Raw genomic sequence first — 24,652 nt, forward strand, 5'->3', positions numbered from 1 at the left:
GAGTAAATATTGTGTAAAATACAGATAGATATTAAAATAAATTCAACCCACATCCAAAAAAACAAACAAAAAAAACAACTACTGTTTTGAAAAATATTATATAAATATATATAAAAAAATAAATATAAAATATTTTTTAATTTTGAGTAAATATTGTGTAAAACACTGGTAGAAATTTTACTTACAGTCCTAAATAATTGTTTTATTTTTATTATTAAAATATTACATAAATATAAAAGTATAAATAACAAATAATTTTGAGAAAATGTTGTGTAAAATACTGCAAAAAACACTGTTGTTTGACGTTTTTAATCAAAATTTTACTGAAAAAATTACAAATGCATTTCATATAGATGATTAGATGATTAGTATACATAGCTATTTTTAATACTCCAAAGTTTTGTTTTGACTTTTTTGGAGATGGTTCAAGGTTTAATTATTGCAGTCAGACTGACTCATCACATGCTCTTATTCAAATATATCAAATATGAGTTTTCAACACCCATGAAAGCTAAAGCAACTCAAAGTTAGCTCCATGTATAATCCTAATGATTCAATTCACACCTCTTTCTTCTAAAAATACTACTGATGCCTTTGCTTCTCTGAACTGCCTGGTTTCCCGCAGGGAACGCAGTACCATGAGACCGCGCTGCACGATTTCTCATGAAGTCTCTGAACAATTATCACTGAACACTGACGCAGGTCTGAACACAAACACTGACTCAGAGCGCTGCGCTCCAGCTGGAGTTATTCTTCTCTATAATACACCGCTTGACATTTTACACCGCTTACGGCGGAGCACGACAACATTTGAAAACAATAGTCAGTCTAATATCAGTATCTGAAGGCGACCGGGCGACTATGGGAGTGCCTAATGAGAAACTACCTCGAAAATATATACGTCTGCATTGATTTGGGAGGAAGTAGTGAGACTGTTGGCATTTAAGAAAAGGTAAAAAAGCCTTTCTCTCTTCTTATGAGCGTGAGGCATATTTTAATGCTAAACACAGCTGCGAACACACCGGTAATTACCCAGGATGCACTGCACTGTGAGGCTAATTTATCGCCTATGGGTGTGTTATACATCACACAAGGGTCATTGAATTACACTCACACACACATATATTAAATATACACATGCACAAACATGCACACACACACAGAAAAACTCATTATCTAGTTTATTTTCTCTGTTTCTGTCTGTTTCCTTCCTCACTTCACATCATCCCACAGCATCTTTCTACTTATTTGGTGTCTTTAATTAAATACAAACACTAAAAACTCTCAGTGAAGATGTTTAAACTTCGTTCCTATAAAAAGTGGTTATATATATCACTCCGGATGTCTCCGAGAAGGACTTTTCCAGTCGAACACTAGACTCTAGAGTCTGTGAATTTGCATTAAGGTCATAAATGACCTCATTTGACCTTCAGAAACACACACACACACACACACGCTATCAGCCCTCCGCCTGCAACTCATGAATAATTGTGATATTGCAAGAATAAAAAGAGTAACTGTAACCAACACTCGGCGCAAATCAATCGGTTTTGCATGCAGAACTTCAAAAACATCCTCAGAAACTTGGCTTCAAATGCAGCGGTGTAACTTCACAGAGCAAAGACACCTGGAGGCACAAACTCGACACAACAGAAAGCAAAAGAAAACCCTGTCGGCATTAAGACACAAAGCATTCCAGAAACATTCATGGACAGAGTCGTTCTGACACGCCATGTTGTGAAATAACTGACAACTGGAATACTTTATGAGAGTAAATCTGACCAGTGACCAGAAAGATCACATCTAATGATCTGAGTAATATTTCTTACTTGTGCTGCTACTGTATTCAACATTAAACCAAATGTTATTTAGCCAACTAGTTTAGGTTGGTAAGAGAACGCCATAATTACACCACAAAGAGAACTGCTATAGATATTTATTCATGTAGAGATATATATATATATATATATATATATATATATATATTTATATATATCACATAGTAGCCGTGCGATATGGCTGTATATCAGCACGGCTGTGATTCAACTGTAGGTAATCACAGCATGCTGATATATAGCTATATCGCACGGTTATGAGTTTGTACAGCAGTTTGATGTCAAGAGTGTGTAAGTAAATAAGAAACAACAACAGATTGTCTTTAAAAACCCTCTTTTGTGAGGAACTACTTCCTTTCGCCACGGACTCAAATCTCAAGTTGACAGTTTAAAAGTTGAGCCCAAGCCTTTGTTACTAATTAGAACTAGTAACGAAGAAACGTTGAGTTGCTTCATTGAAACTCATTGTAATATGTAGAGTATTATGAGAGAGAGATCGCCTGAGCGAGTGTATTACCCGCATCTAACGTTAGCTGATATTCTTCAGGTCAATCTAATATTCATAATCACAAAATCAGTTTGAATGTCCACTGAGGAAAGCGATATCTTTGTCCTTTTAACATTTAAGACATTCCCATGACTGCACTAGTCAATGCATTTGTCAGTTGTGTCTCGTAAGATGTTGTTTAAAGTAAAAACAACGTCCTTGTTTCTCTGTTTCAGTCCATTTCAATATAAAAGTCTTTGCAACTGACTCACTCACTCATAAAGATGCCATCTCATGGCATTTTAATGTAACTTTTACTAAAGTCGAAATCACTAACAGACTCTTTCTCAGCACCAAAATACAGCATGTTAGTTATATAAAATATTATTTATTGAACAATAATATTTAAATTAACAACAATAGCCATTATAACAGTATAAGAAGTAAAATAGGAAATAAACACAAGCAAATAGTTCAGTCAAACGTACAAAAGCAGCGTTCTAGTTAGTACAGGATTTAATTTCAATGTAAATATAAAGTTATGAAACTTAATATAGCCCTTAAGCCAAATCTATTAGCTCTGGAACAAGTAATATATTAATAAGACCAAAGATTGCCCGTTTGATATACCCAAAACGAATTATACCTCATGTTTGAACACTGTCTACATAAAAGCCAGCGGCAAATTCCCGAAGGACTGGCTGAGACGAAGCTGTTCTCTGTGGGTACATGAGCACTGAACAGTCGCTGACGGCCTGGAGCTCACATCTCCGAACGCATCTAAACAAATTTTTAAATAGGTGCTATGTTTACATATAAATCGCATATCTGAGGTGTAAATAACTATATTCTCACCTAAAAAACTATAAAAATATGGTGGGTTTGCTCGTCCTCCATGACACTCGCTGTGAGAACGCTGACAGCAGAGTGATTATATTAATCGATAGGCCGGTCATATTATATTGAATAAATATTATATATATATATATATATATATATATATATATAACTAGTCAACTTAAAAACGTAACTACAATATGATTCAAGTAACATTCTCTTTATTAACCATCTGGTTAAAAACAATTCTATTCCAAGTGCACCACACCTGAAGTGTGTATATATATATATATATATATATATATATATATCGCATCGAAATGCTTCAAATTACGCAGGTAAAATTTTGTACACAAATGCAAATCAGAAATTCATCCAATGATGTGTTTCGAGTCACTCACCCGCCTCTTTGCCCTCCGTCGCCCCCTGGTGCTCGTCCAGACGCAGGTCACTCAGCAGGTGCTCCAGGATCTTGTGGGGCGTCCCGGAAACCACGACGTACCTGTCGGACAGAGCAGAAGAGGAAGAATCGCATGGGTACTCTTCATCGGAGGAGGAACACGTAGAACAAGAGCCACTCCACCGCTGTCTGTTTACAATATAATAATCATCCTCATCTTCATCATCATCGTCATCAATGAAACGAAAATGAGGAATATTAAACGTGGGCATTTCATCTTCATCCTCCAGACTGTTGCTGTATTCCCAATCTTCATCATCATCATCCTCTTCTGCTTGCACCAGAGTGACGGGTTTGAGTCTTGCCGTCCATTCCAGCAGGGACATGTGTGCAGAGTCATGCCCAACGGAGGTGTCCGTTTCTGGGCAGCAGGGAGGATCGATTCCCCCGTGTGCTGCTGGACAAACTTGCAGCAACCTGAAAAAAATTTCTGTGCAGCAAAAACACCATAAAAACACTCGCAGTCTAAAGCAGACAAGTGTGTTTACATGCACACACAAGTTTTAGGCTGTCAAAAGGCTGTGGTCCCTCCTCAAGCCCTGCTGACAGCGTAATGAGGAAGCAAACATCAGGAATGTAATAGGAAGAGAGAGAAAGACACTGATTGGAGGATGAAAAGTGCTTAAAGATATGTAAACAAAAGGGGAGGGGCAGATAAGGGGGCGTGGCCTCACCTCTTATCACCATCATCATCTTTGACTCCGGCTGTTTGCGGAGACGCAGGATCTGATGGGACTCGCTGGAGAACCAGCACGTCCTGACCCCTCTCCTTCAGACAGACGCGCACGACGCTTTCCCCCTGCGCCTGAGAGACCAACACAGAACACAATCACTTACTAATTCACAGCAAAAATTTAAAAAAGACACAATTAAACAGACATTAAAGGAATAATTCATTCAAATATGAACATTCTGTTATCATTAAGAACTGAATCATTTGACTCAGAAGAATGAATCATTTATGAATCATTCATTACTACTTCTCTCATGAACATGCCAAGAAAAACTAGGGCGAATATCAAGATCTTAAAATTAGACCTGTTTGGCCTAAACTTAACCTTTTATGAATCACTTTTAAATTTTACATTTTTAATTTCAAAAGACTTGGAATATAGCACACAAGTCAATGAACTACTTTTATTGTTGTTTTTATGATACTTTCTTGTCATTTCTGGACATTGGCAGCAAATTATGTTGAAAAGAGCAGTTGAGATAATCTTCATGCATTCTCATTTCATGTTTCATGAAAGAAAGAAAGTTAAACAGGTTTGGAATGACATTAAGATGACTAGTATTGAACTATTCCTCTAATTTTGTATTCTAAAAACAGTATTCATGTCAATACTAACATTTATATCTTTGCATGTGGTAAAAAAAAAAGACAAATAGCAAAATGATTCAGTCTCAAACTACGCAAACTGTAAAAACAGACTCAAACTATTCAAAAACACAGGGTGTGATCAAAACCAATCAGGTTTGCAAATATACCACAGCGTGTATTTCTGTCATCAAATCTGACAAGTTTCTGCTTGCATTTTGGGCACTCAAACTCTCTCTCTCTCTCTCTCTCTGTTTCAATTAAACAACACATCATCAGGGAGAAACGAGAGTCATTACAGTCACATTCATAAAGCAGAATCACAAAAATGGGAAGTATTTGCTAGTATTTGAAATGCATACTGTAAATAATGCAAAAATAGTATTGTGGTTGTGTGCCACTTGGAAAACCCCCAAAATCAAACACAGAATACAGCAATCATCAATACAGCCTGTTTCTGTTTTAGTCAATCCTAAATAACACAGTAATTTGAAATCAATTCTTGCGAAATGATCTATGAATTTACAAATGAATCAAACTGGTAACTCAATCAGTGTTCACTGGTGCTCTAAATAACATTTCTGTGACACATCTGACGTGTGTCCGCGCGTGTGTGTGTGTGTGTGTGCACTTTTAGACGTGTCTGGACAGCAGCGTTTGAAAAAGATGAAAGGCAGGAAAAGGATTAAGAATATCTGAAATGTCTCACATAAACACACACACACACACACCTTCCGCACAGGTGTGAATCCTAATACACACATTCAGATGCGCAGTGGTTTGTGTCTGAAATCCGGCTCTTATTAGCATTGTGGCCTGCAGGTGTAAATACTTTAGATACTATCTACTAAATACTACAAAAAACATGTTCTACTCTGAAATAAGGCTGGAAGATATATTGAATAATCACATATAATCACAATAATTTTTCTATAAAATCAAGCAGTGAATATGTGAGTCATCAGTGCACATTATGCAAAAAAATAAAACACAGGAAAAAAATTATATTTAATCATTTACATTTATATACACCAATATACCAACAACAATATTTCACTACATACACTATCGTTCAAAAGTATTGGATCGGTATGATTTTTTTTTTTTTGAAAGAAGTCTTCACCAAGGATGTTAAAAAATACAGTAAAAACAGCAAAAATTGTGAAATATTATTACAATTTAAAATAGCAGTTTTCTATGTGAATATATTGTAAAATGTAATTCCTGTGATGAAAGCTGAATTTTCAGCATCATTACTCCAGTCTTCAGTGTCACATGATCCTTCAGAAATCATTCTAATATGATGATTTACTGCTCAAGAAACATTTCTGATTATTATCAGTGTTGAAAACAGTTGTGCTGCTTCATATTTCTGTGGAAACCATGAAATAGAAAGTTCAAAAGAACAGCATTTATTTTAAATAGAAATCTTTTGTAACATTATAAACTTTCTTGTCACTTTTGATCAATGTAATGCATCCTTGCTGAATGTATTAATTTCTTTCTAAAAAAAACATTCTGACCCCAAACTTTAAAAAGGTAGTGATATTTGTACAGATTGTTACTGAAATTACTTTGTTGCTTTGCAGTCATTTCAGTTCAAATACACAAATATCAATATTAAATCAATTTTTAGCTATACACATGTTTTTGTGTCAATAAATCACAATGACTGCAAGTAAATTTAGATATGAAATCCGTCCAGGTGTCTTTAAATCTGGTGTCATCAGTATGAACATCTGCTGTTTGAGTCAGCATTAAAACATGGTTTTTATCAAACAGATGTGTGCCGGTGTGTGTGCCAAGTGTGCGTCCTCTAAAATGACTCATTCACTGACTGAGCACCTTTACAGGTGAGATCATAAGCTCCGCCCATGCGTGTGCGTCTGTCTGTCTGGGAGCAGGTGGGCGGAGTCAGACAGGTGATGACATGCTTTAATGCAGGACTTCAAAGTAGGTCATCTGAACAAACTGCCTGCAGCCACACCTGCAAGTGTGTGTGTGTGTGTACAAAGTTTAAAGTGCCCCTGTGGTGAAAATCAAGTTTTTAATGTTTGTATGTCTATGTGGTGTTTTTAATATGCTTTAAGACAAACTATGTGCAAATTCATAAGTCAACACCATTTTCTGCTTAAACCTGCAGTGATCTAAAGAGGGTTTCAAAAACGCGGTTTGAAATCGCTGGTGTTTCTTATGTCACAAACTACCTTGTAACCAATCGCTTTAGCATATCATTAACTGACCGCGCAAGGGAGTCTCAAGAAAAGACGGGTTATCCCGGTATATATTTTCTGTTGATATGAAAAATCAAGTAGATTTAGCAATATGGCGGGTGTATGATGTATATTACGATGTTATGATGAACTGTATGCCTTTCTCCACTGACGTTCTGAGTTGTTTAAAGCGTTTGTAAGGATACTGATCGTTAGAAGGCAGCTGTCTGACTCTGAGATGACGAACGGAAACATGGTTTGCATAACATTAGCTGTTTGAAAATGCAATTAACCAAAAGGCTAATCATATTAATTACCGTTATGTGTCCGATACTATTGTGCAGCATTTACCTCAGTAAGTTGACCGAGTGGATCTCTGAGCTGGCGTGAGCGAGTGGAGGCGGGGCTAATTAGCATATTCATAGATCCGTGTATACTAAATGAGGCAAGGGTGTAGAGTTACATTCAAGCTATTTTAAGGCATTAAGAATTTTTTTTACATTTAAATATGTCATTTTGGCGATCAAAGATGAGTTTAAAGGGATAAAATGATTGACTACAGGCAGACTTTAACACAATTTTGAAACAAATGAGAATATGATGTTGAAAGTAAACTAAACACTATTAGCTACTTCAAAAAGACTTTCAAATACGTCTCAACCCAACTTCCTTTCTTCAACGTCAACAAGAGAAAGAATGTTAACGGGTCAAAATCCACTGAAATGTAAGAAATATCTGTGCTCAGACACACACTGACCCCTGTAAGAAACAACAGTACAATGCTATTGACGTAACCGTCCTCGACTCAGTTGAAGCTGCCCACAGGCATCAAAACCCTGGACAAAATGTTCTGGAACATGTTCACTGAAATATACAATATCCATTAGCAATTCAAACTCAGACACACACGACGCTTCCATCCCTGAACGACCTTCAGACGAGAGTACGCTGCCTGTCTCGGGCCTCAGAGACTGTGAGTGATGATTGGTCATTTTACCCGCTCTCCCGTAGAGTGAAGGATGCTGGGCCACGGCGGGAGTCGCCTGTCAATCATCAGACCGCCGGGAAGGGAAACAGATGGATTATCTGCGCTCAGACAGACAGACGGACACGTGGGGTCCAAAACATGACCTCTGACCTCTTAATGACGGTCGTTTTTTTCGCTGTTACTTAACCGGAATTGGCATTCCAAAAAAAACTTCTGAACATTCCAAAAATACTCTCCAGTCTGACCACAAATTATTCAATCCGGAACAAACATGGAATGTTTCCCAAACCTTCCCTAAACACTCCAAAACAAGCGCAGATATCAGATAGAGTCTGCGCTGCTTCTGCCTGCAAATGTGTTTATAAAAAGCATCGCTAATAAGATTTTCCTGCAGTTATATAATTCCACGGAAAAACACCTACATTAACAAACACAAGGCCAGATGCTGCTGGGAAAAATGTTAGCGATGCAAATGATAACAAATAGTTTATCTGTGGTGGCCGTATTCCTCTCGAGCCTTTCCAAAATCAACCCGCGCCTCTCTGGGGAGTTAATGCACTAAAGAACAAGAACTGATGTACTTACGCAAGAACACAGTGAACACACATTTAAATGTCAGTTATGCACACAGATTTTGGCCATAAAAGCCTGTCTGCTCATGAAAAATGTATTTTTTTATAATCAAGCTGGCAGTGAGAGCATTACGTAACAGAAGAATGAAAGAGGTGAATGTGCTTTGGTACATTGTGAACGTCTGAATGAGTTCTCACAAGATCTGCAGGCACAAACTAATAAAATAATAAAATATGATTTCAGAGCATGTGATGAGGAATTTGGTCAGAAGATGCAACAGGAAACTACACTCTAAAAAATGCTGTGTTAAAAAATACCCAAGTTGGGTTGAAAATTGTCTAACCCAGCGATTGGGTTGTTTTAACTTAGCAGTTGGGTTTCTTTAACCCAGCGTTTGGGTTGTTTTAACCCAGCAATTGGGTTGTTTTAACCCAGAAATTTGGTTGCTTTAAACCAGCGATTGAGTTGTTTTAACCCAGCAGTTGGGTTTCTTTAACCCAGCGTTTGGGTTGTTTTAACCCAGCGACTGGGTTGTTTTAACCCAGCGGTTGTGTTTCTTTAACCCAGTGGTTGGGTTTCTTTAACCCAGCGTTTGGGTTGTGTTAAACCAGCGATTGGGTTGTTTTAACCCAGCGTTTGGGTTGTTTTAATCCAGCGATTGGGTTGTTTTAACCCAGCAGTTGGGTTTCTTTAACCCAGCGTTTGGGTTGTTTTAACCCAACGATTTGGTTGTTTTAACCCAGCGGTTTGGTTGTTTTAACCCAGCGGTTTGGTTGTTTTAACCCAGCGACTGGGTTGCTTTAACCCAGCAGTTGGGTTTCTTTAACCCAGCATTTGGGTTGTGTTAAACCAGCGATTGGGTTGTTTTAATCCAGCGATTGGGTTGTTTTAACCCAGCAGTTGGGTTTCTTTAACCCAGCGTTTGGGTTGTTTTAACCCAGCGACTGGGTTGTTTTAACCCAGCGGTTGTGTTTCTTTAACCCAGTGGTTGGGTTTCTTTAACCCAGCGTTTGGGTTGTGTTAAACCAGCGATTGGGTTGTTTTAACCCAGCGTTTGGGTTGTTTTAATCCAGCGATTGGGTTGTTTTAACCCAGCAGTTGGGTTTCTTTAACCCAGCGTTTGGGTTGTTTTAACCCAACGATTGGGTTGTTTTAACCCAGCGGTTTGGTTGTTTTAACCCAGCGGTTTGGTTGTTTTAACCCAGCGACTGGGTTGCTTTAACCCAGCAGTTGGGTTTCTTTAACCCAGCATTTGGGTTGTGTTAAACCAGCGATTGGGTTGTTTTAATCCAGCGATTGGGTTGTTTTAACCCAGCAGTTGGGTTTCTTTAACCCAGCGTTTGGGTTGTTTTAACCCAGCGACTGGGTTGTTTTAACCCAGCGGTTGTGTTTCTTTAACCCAGTGGTTGGGTTTCTTTAACCCAGCGTTTGGGTTGTGTTAAACCAGCGATTGGGTTGTTTTAACCCAGCGTTTGGGTTGTTTTAATCCAGCGATTGGGTTGTTTTAACCCAGCAGTTGGGTTTCTTTAACCCAGCGTTTGGGTTGTTTTAACCCAACGATTGGGTTGTTTTAACCCAGCGGTTTGGTTGTTTTAACCCAGCGACTGGGTTGCTTTAACCCAGCAGTTGGGTTTCTTTAACCCAGCATTTGGGTTGTGTTAAACCAGCGATTGGGTTGTTTTAATCCAGCGATTGGGTTGTTTTAACCCAGCGGTTTGGTTGTTTTAACCCAGCGATTGTTTTAACCCAGTGACTGGGTTGTTTTAACCCAGCAGTTGGGTTTCTTTAACCCAGCGTTTGGGTTGTTTTAACCCAGCGGTTTGGTTGTTTTAACCCAGCGATTGTTTTAACCCAGTGACTGGGTTGTTTTAACCCAGCAGTTGGGTTTCTTTAACCCAGCGATTGGGTTGTTTTAACCCAGCGACTGGGTTGCTTTAACCCAGCGGTTTGGTTGTTTTAACCCAGTGATTAAGTTGTTTTAACCCAGTGACTGGGTTGCTTCAACCCAGTGGTTTGGTTGTTTTAAACCAGCGATTGGGTTGTTTTAAACCAGCGATTGGGTTATTTTAACCCAGCAACTGGGTTGCCTTAACCCAGCGGTTGGGTTAAATATTTGCACAACCTGCTGGGCAGTTTTATTTAACTCAACTATTGTTTAAAAATGACTATATGTCTGGCTTAAAATGAACCCAAAATAGGTTGGAAATTAAAAATCAGACACATAATTACTAGAGGCAACAATAATAATTAAAAGGTGAACATTTATTAATATGCAATTGAATAAATGTTTATTGTTTAATTATTATTCATTAAACTTATTAATAAATGTTCATTTCCAACATATTTTGGCTTCATTTTAAGCAAGCAATACAGTAATTTTTAAACAATAGTTGAGTTAAATAAAACTACCCAGCAGGTTGTGCAAACATTTAACCCAATCGCTGGGTTTGTCCATTTTCAACCCAACTTGGGTTGTTTTTAACCCAGCATTTTTTAGAGTGTACAATGGGTCACTTATTCAGTATTGCGTAATTATGCCATCATATCTGACCACAGAATGATGAGACTGACCAATCAGAATGAAGTATTTCAGATATAATGAGGGTTCAGTGCTCACCCAGAACCGTCAGCTAAACCAAATTATATCATAACCACATCAGATAGCAACAGCAGACCTTCCCATCCTTCAGTTCCTGTTGGAAAACCCCATCCCTCATTCTCCAGGATATTACGGCATCACCTGATCCAACTCTCCATCTGCTTTCTTGTTTCTCTCGCTCTTACGTTTATATTTATGCATTTGGCAGACACTTTTATCTAGAGCAACTTGCATTGCATTCAGAATGCGCAATGATAATAATAATCAATGTTTCTTGAGCAGCAAATCAGCATATTAGAGTGATTTCTGAAGGATCATGTGACACTGAAGACTGGAGTAATGATGCTGAAGGAGGGAGGACGCGAGCAGCTGCGTTAACCTAATGACAGTGATCAAGCAGAGGTGTGTGTTTAAGCAGTGTCTCCACCTGTCCTGCGGGTCAGGGGTTGACGTTCGTTCTCACACTGGGTGGAGAACCAGTGCAGAGACCTCGCTGACGTAAAGCACTCCACAGAAAGGACAGGAAAGGCGAGAGGAAGCACTCAGTGTTCCTTTCCTGTGTTTCTGCACAGAGAGTGTGTGATAGTGCGTGTTGCTTCGTTTCCTTAATTATGCCAAAAAGTTTCACAGAAAACTCCCATATTCCTGTAAAACACAATCTTTACTCTAAACAATGCAACAGGACCAAAACACCCCAGACACACACACACACAAACTCCATTCGCAGCACAACCCTTGGTCTCTGTACAGGATCTGGGAAAGGAAATCCCATTATAACTCTGGAAATGATTTAATTACAAAAGCTGCATAAAGATCTTTTTAGGAAAAAGATGTATGGACAAATGTGTAATCCAGCCGTTCTGCGTGTCTCCAGACATCACCCTGGCTTACGTAAGGCCTCTCTGGAGCCGGTGATAAAAGCACACGGTCATGAACAGGGAAAAGAAACAATGCAACACTTCTGTCCAACCTAAACATGAGCTGGATTATGTCAATACGCTTTTTGGCATTTTTGCTGCCGACAATGTGTGTAATGGACGACTGGGAGTGCCACTTAAATATAAAACGAAGGAATCAACAGTTCAAAATTATTTTTTATTTAATATATATATATATATATATATATATAGTTAACTATATATATATAATATATATATATATATATAGTTCATTTATTAATTCAAAATTATTTTTTATTTTATATATGTGTGTGTGTGTGTGTGTGTCAAGTTATTAAATTAAAATTTTTAAAATTTAAAAATTTTTTAGATTCATCTATCTATCTATCTATATATATATAATATTAATATAATATGATTCATATATATAGCCTAAATGAATTTATGTGTAATAAATTTTGTTGAATCAAATAAAATATTTTTTTTCTAAATCTATTTTTTGTAATGTCTATTTCATGCTTTTCTCATTTAACACAATAATGACTTTATATATATATATATATATATACCTTATAATATACTTACGACTTAATACTTATAAATTTATACTTACATATAATTATTGTGTTAAATGAGAAATAACATGAAATAGACATATAATATATATAGTTAATTTATTAATTCAAAATTAATTTACACTTTTTATTTCATATATATATATATATATGTGTGTGTGTGTGTGTGTGTGTGTATCAATAGGTATTGTATTAAATCAAAATTAATTTTAAATGTATGTATATATATATATATATATATATATATATATATAATGCTAATATAATATAATTAATATATATAGCCTAAATTAATTTATGTAATAAATTCTATGTTGAATCAAATATTTTTCTCTATTTTTTTGTAATGTCTATTTCATGCTTTTCTCATTTAACACAATAATGACTTTATATATATATACCTTATACCTTATAATAAACTAAAATAAAAATACATTAAAGCTAAATAGAAATATTAAAGAAAACAAAAAATAAAACTTACAAAAATGTATAACAAAATTACTAAAACTTAAATTAAAATGGAAACTGAAAATATAAATATAAAAATACAATTCAAAATATTAATATATACTATAATTGTATATAAATAATACTAAAATAACACTAATTTAAATATTGCATTTAAAATAACTGATCAATTTATTATTTATTGTTACATTGTATGATACTGGATTTATTCATTCAGCTGGTGCCTATAGTCCTACATAGTGTGACCATGGCAACTGTACAACACTGTGGAAGAACGGCTCAATGACAGGAAGTGAGATCGGCCACACCTTCAGCGGTGTGATTTATGACCGCTAGTGACACCAGAGCACCAGTCCTGAACGGCTCAGATGTCCCACACTGGATCAGACAGAGCACTAATTAACATGGGCTGGTGTGGCCTAGACTAGTAGTGGTTGACGACCTGAAATACTTTAGGTTTAAACCCCACAGGGGTTCATCCGTCAACAACACCTTATATCAATAAGGAAAACGCTTATAAATACAACTTCTGGTCTGTACTTTCAACACGAAATGGCATTTACAATTCATTTTATTTCTTTAATATGATGCATTTCTGAGAGAAAAGGGAAATAAAAGGGGCGGGATTTGATTTCATCCATCAGGAGTTGATTGGATCGTGAAAAGTGGGCGTTTACCCAAAGATTTAGTCAGAAATACTTTCAAGATCTGTAGCCAGTTGCAACAAACCCCTCAAGTTAATAATTTGTCACTTATAATCATAATGTTACGTTTTTAAATAGTTGCATATAAAAATAAAGGCTTTTCTTAGCTCAAGGAGTTTCTTGCAACCAGGCCTTGAGCTTAAACTCCCATTACAGACAGACAAATCAAAGCTGTATCTTTTGGTAATCTAAAAGATGAATGCTCAACCCTGATGCATATGTAAAAACAGCAGAAAATGAGCTGCAAACGGTGCCGAAGTGCCCTGAGGGGTAATTCACACAGAAGTGAGCACAGTTTATGAGAGGCATTAGTCATGAGAAATGTTTAATCACTTCAGAGGGAAACGAGGTCTCTCTCCGACTCCCCAAACGCTCTGAGAGAGAGAGAGATCACAAACTGAGCTCCATCCTCACAGACAAGTCCAGCCACGCCGATGCCACGAGTGAGCTTCACGTTACGCTGTGATTTACTGAAGACTCTCAGACATGTAAAACACTCACATGAAGAGACAACAACCATCTCATTCTCTACACACTCTAAAATACAGCTTCTCCAAGGATTTATTACTGTTTGGGTTCTTGAGGTGTTATACTGTTGATTAGAGATATAAAAAGTTTTGCTGTTGGCTCTTTTCAGAAGTTCTTTGAGAATAATAATCAATTTGACTAATACTTTTTAACCAGTATCACTGTATGTTCACAGATAAACCGACTTAATTAGTGAGAAATGTGTTTCATTTAAAGTTGAACTAACTGTAAGACATAACCCCTAAAAAATGAAATAATTATTGCAATTATTTATTTTGGCAAAATAAATTTGCATGAATACAGTGCTATAAATAATACTAATAATATAACTGTACCATATTATTATTTTATTATTATTATTAATAAATATATTGCAATTATTTTATTTTGCTATATAAATGTGCATTAATTCAATGGTGTAAATAAAAAATAACATAACCGTACCATATTCATATTCACATTATTATTATTATTAATAATATTAATATTGCAAATATATTGTGATTATTTATTTTTGCAAAATACATTTGCATGAACACAATGGTGTAAATAATAATAATATGCCATATTATTAATATTATTGCAAATATATTGCGATTATTTATTTTGCAGATAAATTTGTATGAATATCATGGTGTAAATAATAATAATAATAATAATAATAATATAACTGTACCATATTATTATTATTATTATTATTATTAAATATATTGCAATATAAATTTGCATGAATAAAATAGTGTAAATAATAATCATATACCTATACCATATTCATATTCATATTATTATTGCAAATATATTGCAATTATTTATTTTTGCAAAATTTGCATGAATACACTGATGTAAATAATAATAATAATAATAATAAAATTACCTTATTATTATTATAATTATTATTATTATTATTGTTGAAAATATATTGCAAATATTTATTTTGCAAAACACATTTTTATGAATACAATGGTGTAAATACTACTACTACTACTACTACTACTAATAATAATAATAATATAACTGTACCAGATTATTATTATTAGTATTATTATTGCAAATATATTGCAATTATTTATTTTGCAAAATAAAATTAATACTATATTTATATGGTAGTCTAATTATTATTTAATTATAATGGTGCCAAAACTAAATTATTAGAGACTTTATCAGTTTATAATTATTAGAGAAATTATCAGTCAATCTCTTTAGGTTTTCTTTATGTAACATAAAATTGTTCTCCTCTGACATCAGCTTATAAAACCTTGTTTGGTTCTTTATTTTCAAGAGTGTTTTACCCATGAGCTTTAGAAAATGGGACTCTAAAAGAACTTTAAAAACAATTCAACAAGTTGATATGGTGAGTTTACACACCTGACCTGCTGTTACTATGCCAACAGACGCAGGTAAGAGAGAGCGCTGTCCTACCTGTGCGGAGCGATCCGGGAGCCGGTAGTTCTGGTTCTGAAGGAAGCGATACCCGTCCTTGGCCAGCCGCTGGACCACGTCCAACCGAGAGAAGTCATCTGGAGCTCGGAGAGCGCAGACGCCCGCCTGCTGGAGAGCCGGAGGCAAAGAAAACAGATACTTTAATCCACAACCCCACGACATCACGCACACGAGAGCCACAGCAGCCACGCTTCCAGATAAAGTCCAGACCCGTGGGTTTAATGACGGCGGGAATTACTGTGTGTGAACCAGAGGAGCAGAAGGAGTGCAGTGATCCATCCTCTCCTTCATTCTGACTGTGGGACTAAACATCTGAGTGAGTTTCCTCTGTAAGAAACTCTAAACGCATGTGAGAGTGTGTTTGAAAGAGAGAGAGGGGCGTGTCTGTGTGGCTCCGCCCATAAAGAGGCGGAGAAAGAGGAATGAAGGCATTTACAGACTTTCAGTGATGTGGTACATTCAATCATACTTTGTATCTAAGTTAATTTCCACTAGGTTTGAATTTACATCACCATTCAAAAGTTTGGGGCCAGTAAGATTTTTAAATGTCTTTGAGTCTCTTCTGCTCACCAAGGCTGCATTATTTAAAAAATACAGTAAAACAGTAATAATGTAAAATATTATTTCTATTTAAAGGGTTAGTTCATCCAAAAATGAAAATTTCTGTCATTAATTACTCACCCTCATGTCGTTCCACACCCGTAAGACCTTCGTTCATCTTCAGAATACAAATTAAGGTATTTTTGATGAAATCTCAGAGATTTCTGTCCCTCCATAGACAACTACACAACTGACACTTTGACGCTTCAAAAAGGTCATAAAGAGATCATAAAACTAATCCATATGAATTGAGCGGTTTATATTGCTTTATATGATGAACAGATTTAATTTAGGCTTTTATTCACATATAACCATTGAACTTACATCAGTTGTGGTAAACAGAAGCTCAAGCATGTTTGTTTGACGTGCGAGAACCAATGAGGTTCATTCTCGTGTTACGCAGCACGTTTGAGCTTCTGGAAGAGGTTTGTTCTCGCGTGTCAAGAAGTTTCGGTTGAGCTTCTGTTCATGTTCTCTGATCAATGTTTATATGTGAATAAAAGTCTAAATTCAGTCTGTTCATCATATAAAGCGATCGAGTCTCTTCAGAAAATTTGGACTAAACCGTTCAATTCATATGGATCAGTTTTACTCTCGAGAACGTGCGTTGGAGATTAATATTTTGTGAATAAAGTGGTAAATTATGTTTATTTTTTGTGCAAACAAAGCACTCATGTAGCTTCATGGATTACTTTAATCATCTTTTCAACTTTTCTGGGGCTTTAAAGTGTCAGTTACAGTACATAGGATGTCAATGGAGGGACAGAAATCTCTCAGATTTCATCAATAAGATCTTCAGTTGTGTTCCGAAGATGAACGAAAGTCTCATGGGTTTGGAACGACATGAGGATGAGTTATTACAGAATTTTCATATTGGGTGAACTAACAATCCAGCGTTAGCACCAGTTCTGGCAGGTCACGTCAGGCATCAGCTGACTCCCAGGTGACTCACGTCTACCTATAGGAATACGACGCTTATAACAGCAGCCATATATAAGCTCTTCAGTATTATCAGCAGCTATTGCATTCTCAGGAGCTAATTACCCTCCTCCATCCCTAGCTCCTCCTCTCTTCAGTCAGGACTGGCCTTATGATTCCCCTGAATCAAACTAATTCTTGAAATATGTGTACATGTTAAATTATTGACATTAATTGTATCTGCATAATTGGTTCTGTTCTGTTTACCCTAGGGGGGTTATTGCTGCTCTCCCTGCTCTTATCCATGCTAGGCTGCATGGATGCGCAGGGAGTTCTTGCCCAGAACAGAACCGCACCACCAATACAAACTCTATGCAATTATCAATCATATTTGACGATAGTGATCCTGACAGAAATATAAAAAATAACACTACCACTAACTAGTGAAAGCAGATATACTGAGAATGAACAATGGTATTTTTAAAGCTCTAATCCTAAAGCACACATCTGCACTATCACAAGCAGATAAAGGCTTCCCTGGCACACGAGGACAGAAGCACATCAGCACTGAATAGCGAGTGAGGGTCAGTTATCATCAGAGTCCGGCTGCCCACTGTGTTTATTTACTCAGCGCTGTGTTTGGATTGGCTGAAACAACAGCGTGTTTCCTCTGAGGTAAACCACCGTCCCACAATACCCCTGACACCATCAAAACCATCCCAGACCGGCACAGGCAGAACGAAAGCAAAACAGACACACACCACTGTAAAAACATCGAGAAAATACGGCGGACTGCCATTCAGAACAACAGAGACGGAAAAAACGCAAGCTGGTGCGCTCGTCCTCATGAATATGTCATGGTAAACTCTGTGCTTCTTTAGCCCAGTTACACCGAGGTAATAGTGAAGCTGAAATATTCATTCACAAAGATCACGTGACCAAACACACACTGCATCATACTACACAGTAATTAGGGAGAACAGCTACTTCAGAGAGGAAGTTTAAGATCTAACCAATGATAATTTGTTGTGTTAGCTAAAGGAAATCATCACTATTAGTGCTCGTACTTGAAATAAACCCAAAGCTTGAAGCCTAAAATACTATTTATTAGTATTTACTATTTATTAGTGTGAGTGCACTATTGTTGTGTTACTGAAGACAACTTTGATTTGCATTAAAGACTCAAATTTTTCCTTCACTTTTCTGTGAAAATGAAAACTCAAGAGTTCACTGCAATACTGCATAGAAGTGAAAAACTATGCATTTAAAGGCATTCAATTAATCAAAAAATATAATTAAACTATTTAATCTAATTATAATTGTTTTGTATACTAATATTGTAAAAAATAATAACTATGATACATAAACTGTACAAAATTAATACAGCAATATAATAGCTACAACAGTCTGTTTCTGTTGCATTTAAACCCAAAATAAATACAAAAAAATAGTAATTTAAAATATTTTTCTATAATAATATTCTAATATAAAATATAACAATAACATTAATATTCTTGCATAAACTGTAAAAAATTAATGCAACAATAGAAAATGAAAACTAGAATAAAATAAAAAAAAATTATATATTTTTTGAAAAATATATAAAATGATAATATCATTTAATGCATGAATTTATTAAAAATAATTAATTGAATTCATTATTGACTATTTGTTTAAAATAATAATAATAATAATAATAATAATAATAATTTTAAAAATAAAATAATTAAATACATTCATTAAAAATATTGTTTTTACATAATACTTAATATAACATTAATAATAACAAACAATTATACCCTTGTGGATCCCTGTACCAGAACTAATAGAACATGAATACATGTATTTATTAAAAAAAATAAAATTCTGAGTTCATAAAAATATTATATTTAAACTAAGTGTTTTACATAATCTTTAATATAGCAATAATCATAACAATAATATCTGTGTGTAAACTGTAAAGAAGTAATACAACAACACAATAGCCACAACATTCATCTCATGCTACCGCATAAATCGCATTACAGTACTCCTGTATCGTCCTGTAAGAGATACTGAAGGTGTCAGGAAAACCAAGTAGACTCGCATGGCAAAGCATGACACATATTGTCTTCAGCAAACGTAAAAATTGAGTTTGAGACTACAATTGAATCTATAGAGCTGACAGACGATACTAAAGACAGCAGTCAGGGAGACAAGAAAGATAAAGAGAGCTGTTATTACCTTGACTGTAATTATGGGCTAATGAGCGTCCAGGCTCTGGGTTGATGGTAACCACAGAGGAGAACTAATCAGATCTTACCCTGCTTCACTAAACACACACACACACACATATATGCAGTGCCGCCCTGAGAACTTCATTAGGTTGATATGGTGATGCAAACCGACCACAACACTCTCAACGAACGAACTTCCTTTCGGACAACAACACACATCAGACGTTACACAAGACCATTAGTGTGTTATTCTGAGTCTGTATTACCACTGAGATCAGACCGATGAATCATTCAGATCTAGAGTAAGAGGTTTCCTACGTTTGAAGATGCCGAGGGGCCTTGACTAGCACTTCCTGCTGCCCACTCCCTGTATTATATACACACACACACATGCTTTATGAAAAAAACATGATTGTGCATGTAATCTCATGTTCCTTCAAACATGGCTGCAAAAATCTAAACGAGTACATAGCCAAACGATTAAGATGCTCTCGCTGTCCCTGAACCAACAAACCGTCAATCTGTGACCATTTGAATCTCATTTCATAGGTTATTGTTGTGGATACACAACTGGTCAGTTTGGAATAATTAAGATTTTTTAATGTTTTTAAAAGATGTCTCTTCTGCTCACCAAGGCTGCATTTATGTTGCTAGCATGTTTTAGCACATTCCTAGAATGAATTAGCATGTTGCTAGCATGATTTAGCATGCTACTAGCATGTTTTAATATATATTGCTAGCACAAATTAACATGTTGCTAACATGATTTAACATACTGCTAGCGTATTTTAACACATTCCTAGCATTAAGTAGCATGTTGCTAACATGATTTAGCATGGTAAAATATTTTAACATGTTACTAGCATGAATTAACATGCTGCTAACATGTTGTAGCACATTCCTAGCATTAATTAGCATGTTGCTAACATGACTGAGCATGCTGCTGACATGTTTTAACACATTGCTAGCATTAATTAACATGTTGTTAACATGATTTAACATGCTGATAGCAAGTTTTTGTTACGGTACGTGGCTAATAACTCAAAATGGCTAATAAATTCTCAAAATAGTCCTTTATTGAAGATTCCAGCAAGGAAACACACAGGAGATCACTTAAAGAAACATAATAGCACACTCGAACACTGACGAGACAGGACAATGAAGTGAACAAAACAGGGAGTACTTATACTAGGACTAAACGAGGGAACTAATGAGTTAATTAACAAGGGCCAGGTGAATGAGATGAAACAGAGACACATGGGAAAACTGGGTCAACTGAGGATGAGCAAACAGAAGGTGAACGCAATGAAAACAACGACAAAACAGTACAAAACCCTGACAGTTTTAACATTCCTGACATGAATTTGCATGTTGTTAGCATAATTCAGCATGCTGCTATCATGTTTTAAAATATTTCTAGCATGAATAAGCATGTTGCAAACATGATTTAACATGCTGCTAGCATTTTTGATAACATGATTTAACATGCTGCTAGCATATTTTAACATGTTGCTAGCATGAATAAGTATGTTGTTAGAATGTTTTAACACATTGCTAATATTAATTAGAATGTTGTTAGCATGTTTTACCATGCTGCTAGCATGTTTTAGCACATTCCTAGCACGAATTAGCATGTTGCTAACATTTGTTAGCACAATTTCGCATTTTGCTAGCTTGTTTTAGCACATTGCTAGCATGAATTAGCATGTGTACCTAATTTAGATTTTGCAGTCTAATAGTTTTGTAATTTTCCTACACAGGTGTGACAGTTTCATGTAATAAATAATACAATAATTTAAACTCAAATCAATATTTAATGTCCCTTTAATTATTTAGCATAGCTACTTGTGCACTATCCCTTATGTACATTGTATTAAGAAAATGTATTACATTATTAATGTCACTGTCCATTTATCTGCCTGTTACTTTTTATTTATGACTTCTGGCGTGCTGTATCATGTATGTTGGTAATGCCTGTTGCATTATATATGTTTGCATGTTTAACTGAAGCATGCTAAATAAATAGCAACCAAACAAACTAATGTAATTCATCGGCTTCATTCACCTTGCTTTTGTCTTCAGTGGGTTTTGGTGCTTCTTGTGGAGAACTGTCTGATGTCTCAGAGCTTTCGTCTTCTGACACTAGAGTAAGAGCAGTACAAATACACAGACGGTTAACAGTAACACATTTGCAATGCACTGACCATCTGATAAATTATACAAATCTAGCTGTAAAATCTTACACTGTTAGCATGAATTAGCATGTTTCTAGCATAATTTGGCACGCTGCTAGCATATTTTTAACAACATGATAATTAATGTTAAAAAATGTGTTAAAACATGTTAGCAGCATGCTAGCATGTTTTAACACATGTCTAGCATCATCATGTTGCTAACATGATTTAGTCTGCTGCTAGCATACTTTACCATGTAGCTTGCATGAATTAACGTGTTTCTAGCATTCTGCTAACATGTTTTAACACATTTCTAACATTAATTAGCATGTTGCCAACATAATTTAACATTCTGCTACCATATTTTAACATGTTGCTAGCATGATTTAGAATGCTGCTAGCACATTTTAACATGTTGCTAGCATGAATTAACATGTTTCTAGCATTATTTAGCATGCTGTTAGCATGTTTTTACACATTTCTAGCATGAATTAACATGTTGCTAACACGATTTAGCTTGCTGTTAGCATACTTTAACATGTTGCTAACATTAATTAACATGTTTCTAGCATTATTTAACATGCTGCTAGCATGAATTAACGTGTTTCTAGCATTCTGCTAGCATGTTTTAACACATTTCTAGCATTAATTAACATGTTGCTAACATGATTTAACATTCTACCATATTTTAACATGTTGCTAGCATGAATTAACATGTTTCTAGCATTATCTAGCATGCTGCTAGCATGTTTTAATACATTTCTAGCATGAATTAGCATGTTTATAACATGATTTAGCATTCTGCTAAAAATATCATGAATAATTCACAATTTTCATTGATCTTTTGAAATAAAGCAGTTGCTGTACCACAAAAACACACTGTTTTAGAACTGAAAAAAATACTATTTACTGAAAATAACTACAAAAACAGCTTGTTTTAAAAATGACAAACACCTGAATAAACATGAACATCACTTTTACACACCAACAATGACTTTTTGATGTTTAGCAGCGACTGTTACAGAAGCACAGAGCATCAGAAACTATATGGACAGATAGCAAATCTTATACGTCAACAATCATAATACAGGATGATTTTTAAGGTACAACAAGAAAAAAACAGGCAGTTTAATTGTAAAGATCAGAGAGATGGTGGGAAATTGTCATTAAAAAACGGTGCAAAAATACTTGATAAAGTGGACAAAAACAGTAAGATATGATCCCTATGAATATAAAAGCAACTTACTTGATTTCTTGGCTTTTCTTGCGAGAGCAGCAGCGAGTTCATTCTGCACCTGTAGTAAAAACACATCTTTTTTGAATGTAATCCAGTTAAACCACAAGAGTACAGCGTCTTTACTTTATTTTACATGCAAATGAGCTCATCTTCACCCGCAGCCAAAACAGAACGCAGACAATCTGCCTGTATGAAGATCTCTAGAGCACATCCACAGCTGTTAAAAATACAAAAGCACAGGGAGAAGAGCTGGGAATTCACTCCAGAATCCCAAAGCAGACCGGCTCAGACAGCAGGGACACATGGGATACCGGAGGACAGCTGTGTAGATTCGCCTCCGTTTTGAGATTAATTCAACATTTAGAGTAAAGAGGGAATTACAGTACCTCTATGTTTTGTGTTACCTTTAACTGATCTTTAAGTCACACCACCTACACGCAGGTTTTTTGTGTTTAATATCTAAGTTGATATAAAATATGTTGATGAAGTTTGTATCTGCATAGCTGCTTTAAAAGTTTTTATCCAGATTTTTCATCAGAAATAAATATAGCTTATTAAAGGTGAAAATTTGTGTTCATTTGCAATGTATTGTTGGAAATGCGTTATGATGTTTATGGTTAACAGTGTATTTAATTTACTGACGAACAAAATAATTGAAAACATATTTGTGTTTTATAATTGTAAATTTTCAAATTATGAATTAAAAATAGGGACAGATATTATGTGCAAACTGGGTCAAACACTTTCACACACATTAATGCAAAAGAAATGCAAATGCACATAAATGCATGCAAAAGATACCAAAACTAATATACATAAATATATACAAATTTATTTTTCTGTAAAAAATAAATAAATAAATAAATATATATATATATATATATATATATATATATATATATATATATATATATATTAAAGAAAAATAAAAATATTTTTATATAAATAAAAATAAATACTAACTAGACATGAAGGAATATATATATATATATATATATATATATATATATATGTTACATGTTTTATGTAAAACAATATATTTATTTTATTTATAAAAAAATATATATTTTTGTTAAACAAATTAAATGTAAAAACTATGTAAAGTACTGTAATTAATTACTTTTAGGAATATTTTTTACATTTTAGTAACTATTTTTCTAGTTATGTTCAGCTAGTTATGAAGAATTTATATATATATATATATATATATATATATATTACAATTTTTACATCTTACTATATTATTTTTACAGACTTTTTTTTCTTTGTTAAAAAAAATTACAACTTAAGATTTTTTTTAATTCCATGACTTTTCCAGAATTCTGAGATTGTGATTTCCAGGTTTCCTTGTAGACCTGAATAATGTAAAAAGTAAATGTTGCACAACAGCGATGGCGGGCCGTGGCGGGACTACGCAGGTGTTTGTTGGAGAGCGAGCGGTTAGTTAAATGGATGGTTTCTCTGTCCGCTGGTGTCAGACGAGTGTCCGTGTGATGGATGAGATTCTTTCAGGCTGGAGTGGATATTTACACACACCAGGGGACTGAAGACATGGAGTCAGGGATCTGGCACATGGGTCAGCA

General features: G+C 35.2%; 1 protein-coding gene across 2 annotated transcripts in view; it reads right to left on the minus strand.

The window, feature by feature from the left end:
* rapgef5a (Rap guanine nucleotide exchange factor (GEF) 5a) overlaps window positions 1-24,652 on the minus strand; it is a 71,594-nt gene that overhangs the window by 21,155 nt on the left and 25,787 nt on the right. Inside the window, exons 7-11 of one of the 2 annotated variants that reach the window (XM_051873825.1) lie at window positions 23,079-23,127; window positions 21,724-21,800; window positions 15,904-16,029; window positions 4,294-4,424; window positions 3,561-3,661 (exon numbers count right to left, since the gene is read on the minus strand). In XM_051873825.1, the coding sequence (XP_051729785.1) occupies window positions 3,561-3,661; window positions 4,294-4,424; window positions 15,904-16,029; window positions 21,724-21,800; window positions 23,079-23,127 (484 nt within the window). Of the gene's footprint in view, window positions 1-3,560; window positions 3,662-4,293; window positions 4,425-15,903; window positions 16,033-21,723; window positions 21,801-23,078; window positions 23,128-24,652 lie in introns of both variants that reach the window. The other variant, XM_051873824.1, reaches the window with a different exon arrangement.

The sequence above is a fragment of the Ctenopharyngodon idella genome, chromosome 19 (genome assembly GCF_019924925.1).
Source record: "Ctenopharyngodon idella isolate HZGC_01 chromosome 19, HZGC01, whole genome shotgun sequence".
In the NCBI taxonomy this organism is placed as follows: domain Eukaryota; kingdom Metazoa; phylum Chordata; class Actinopteri; order Cypriniformes; family Xenocyprididae; genus Ctenopharyngodon; species Ctenopharyngodon idella.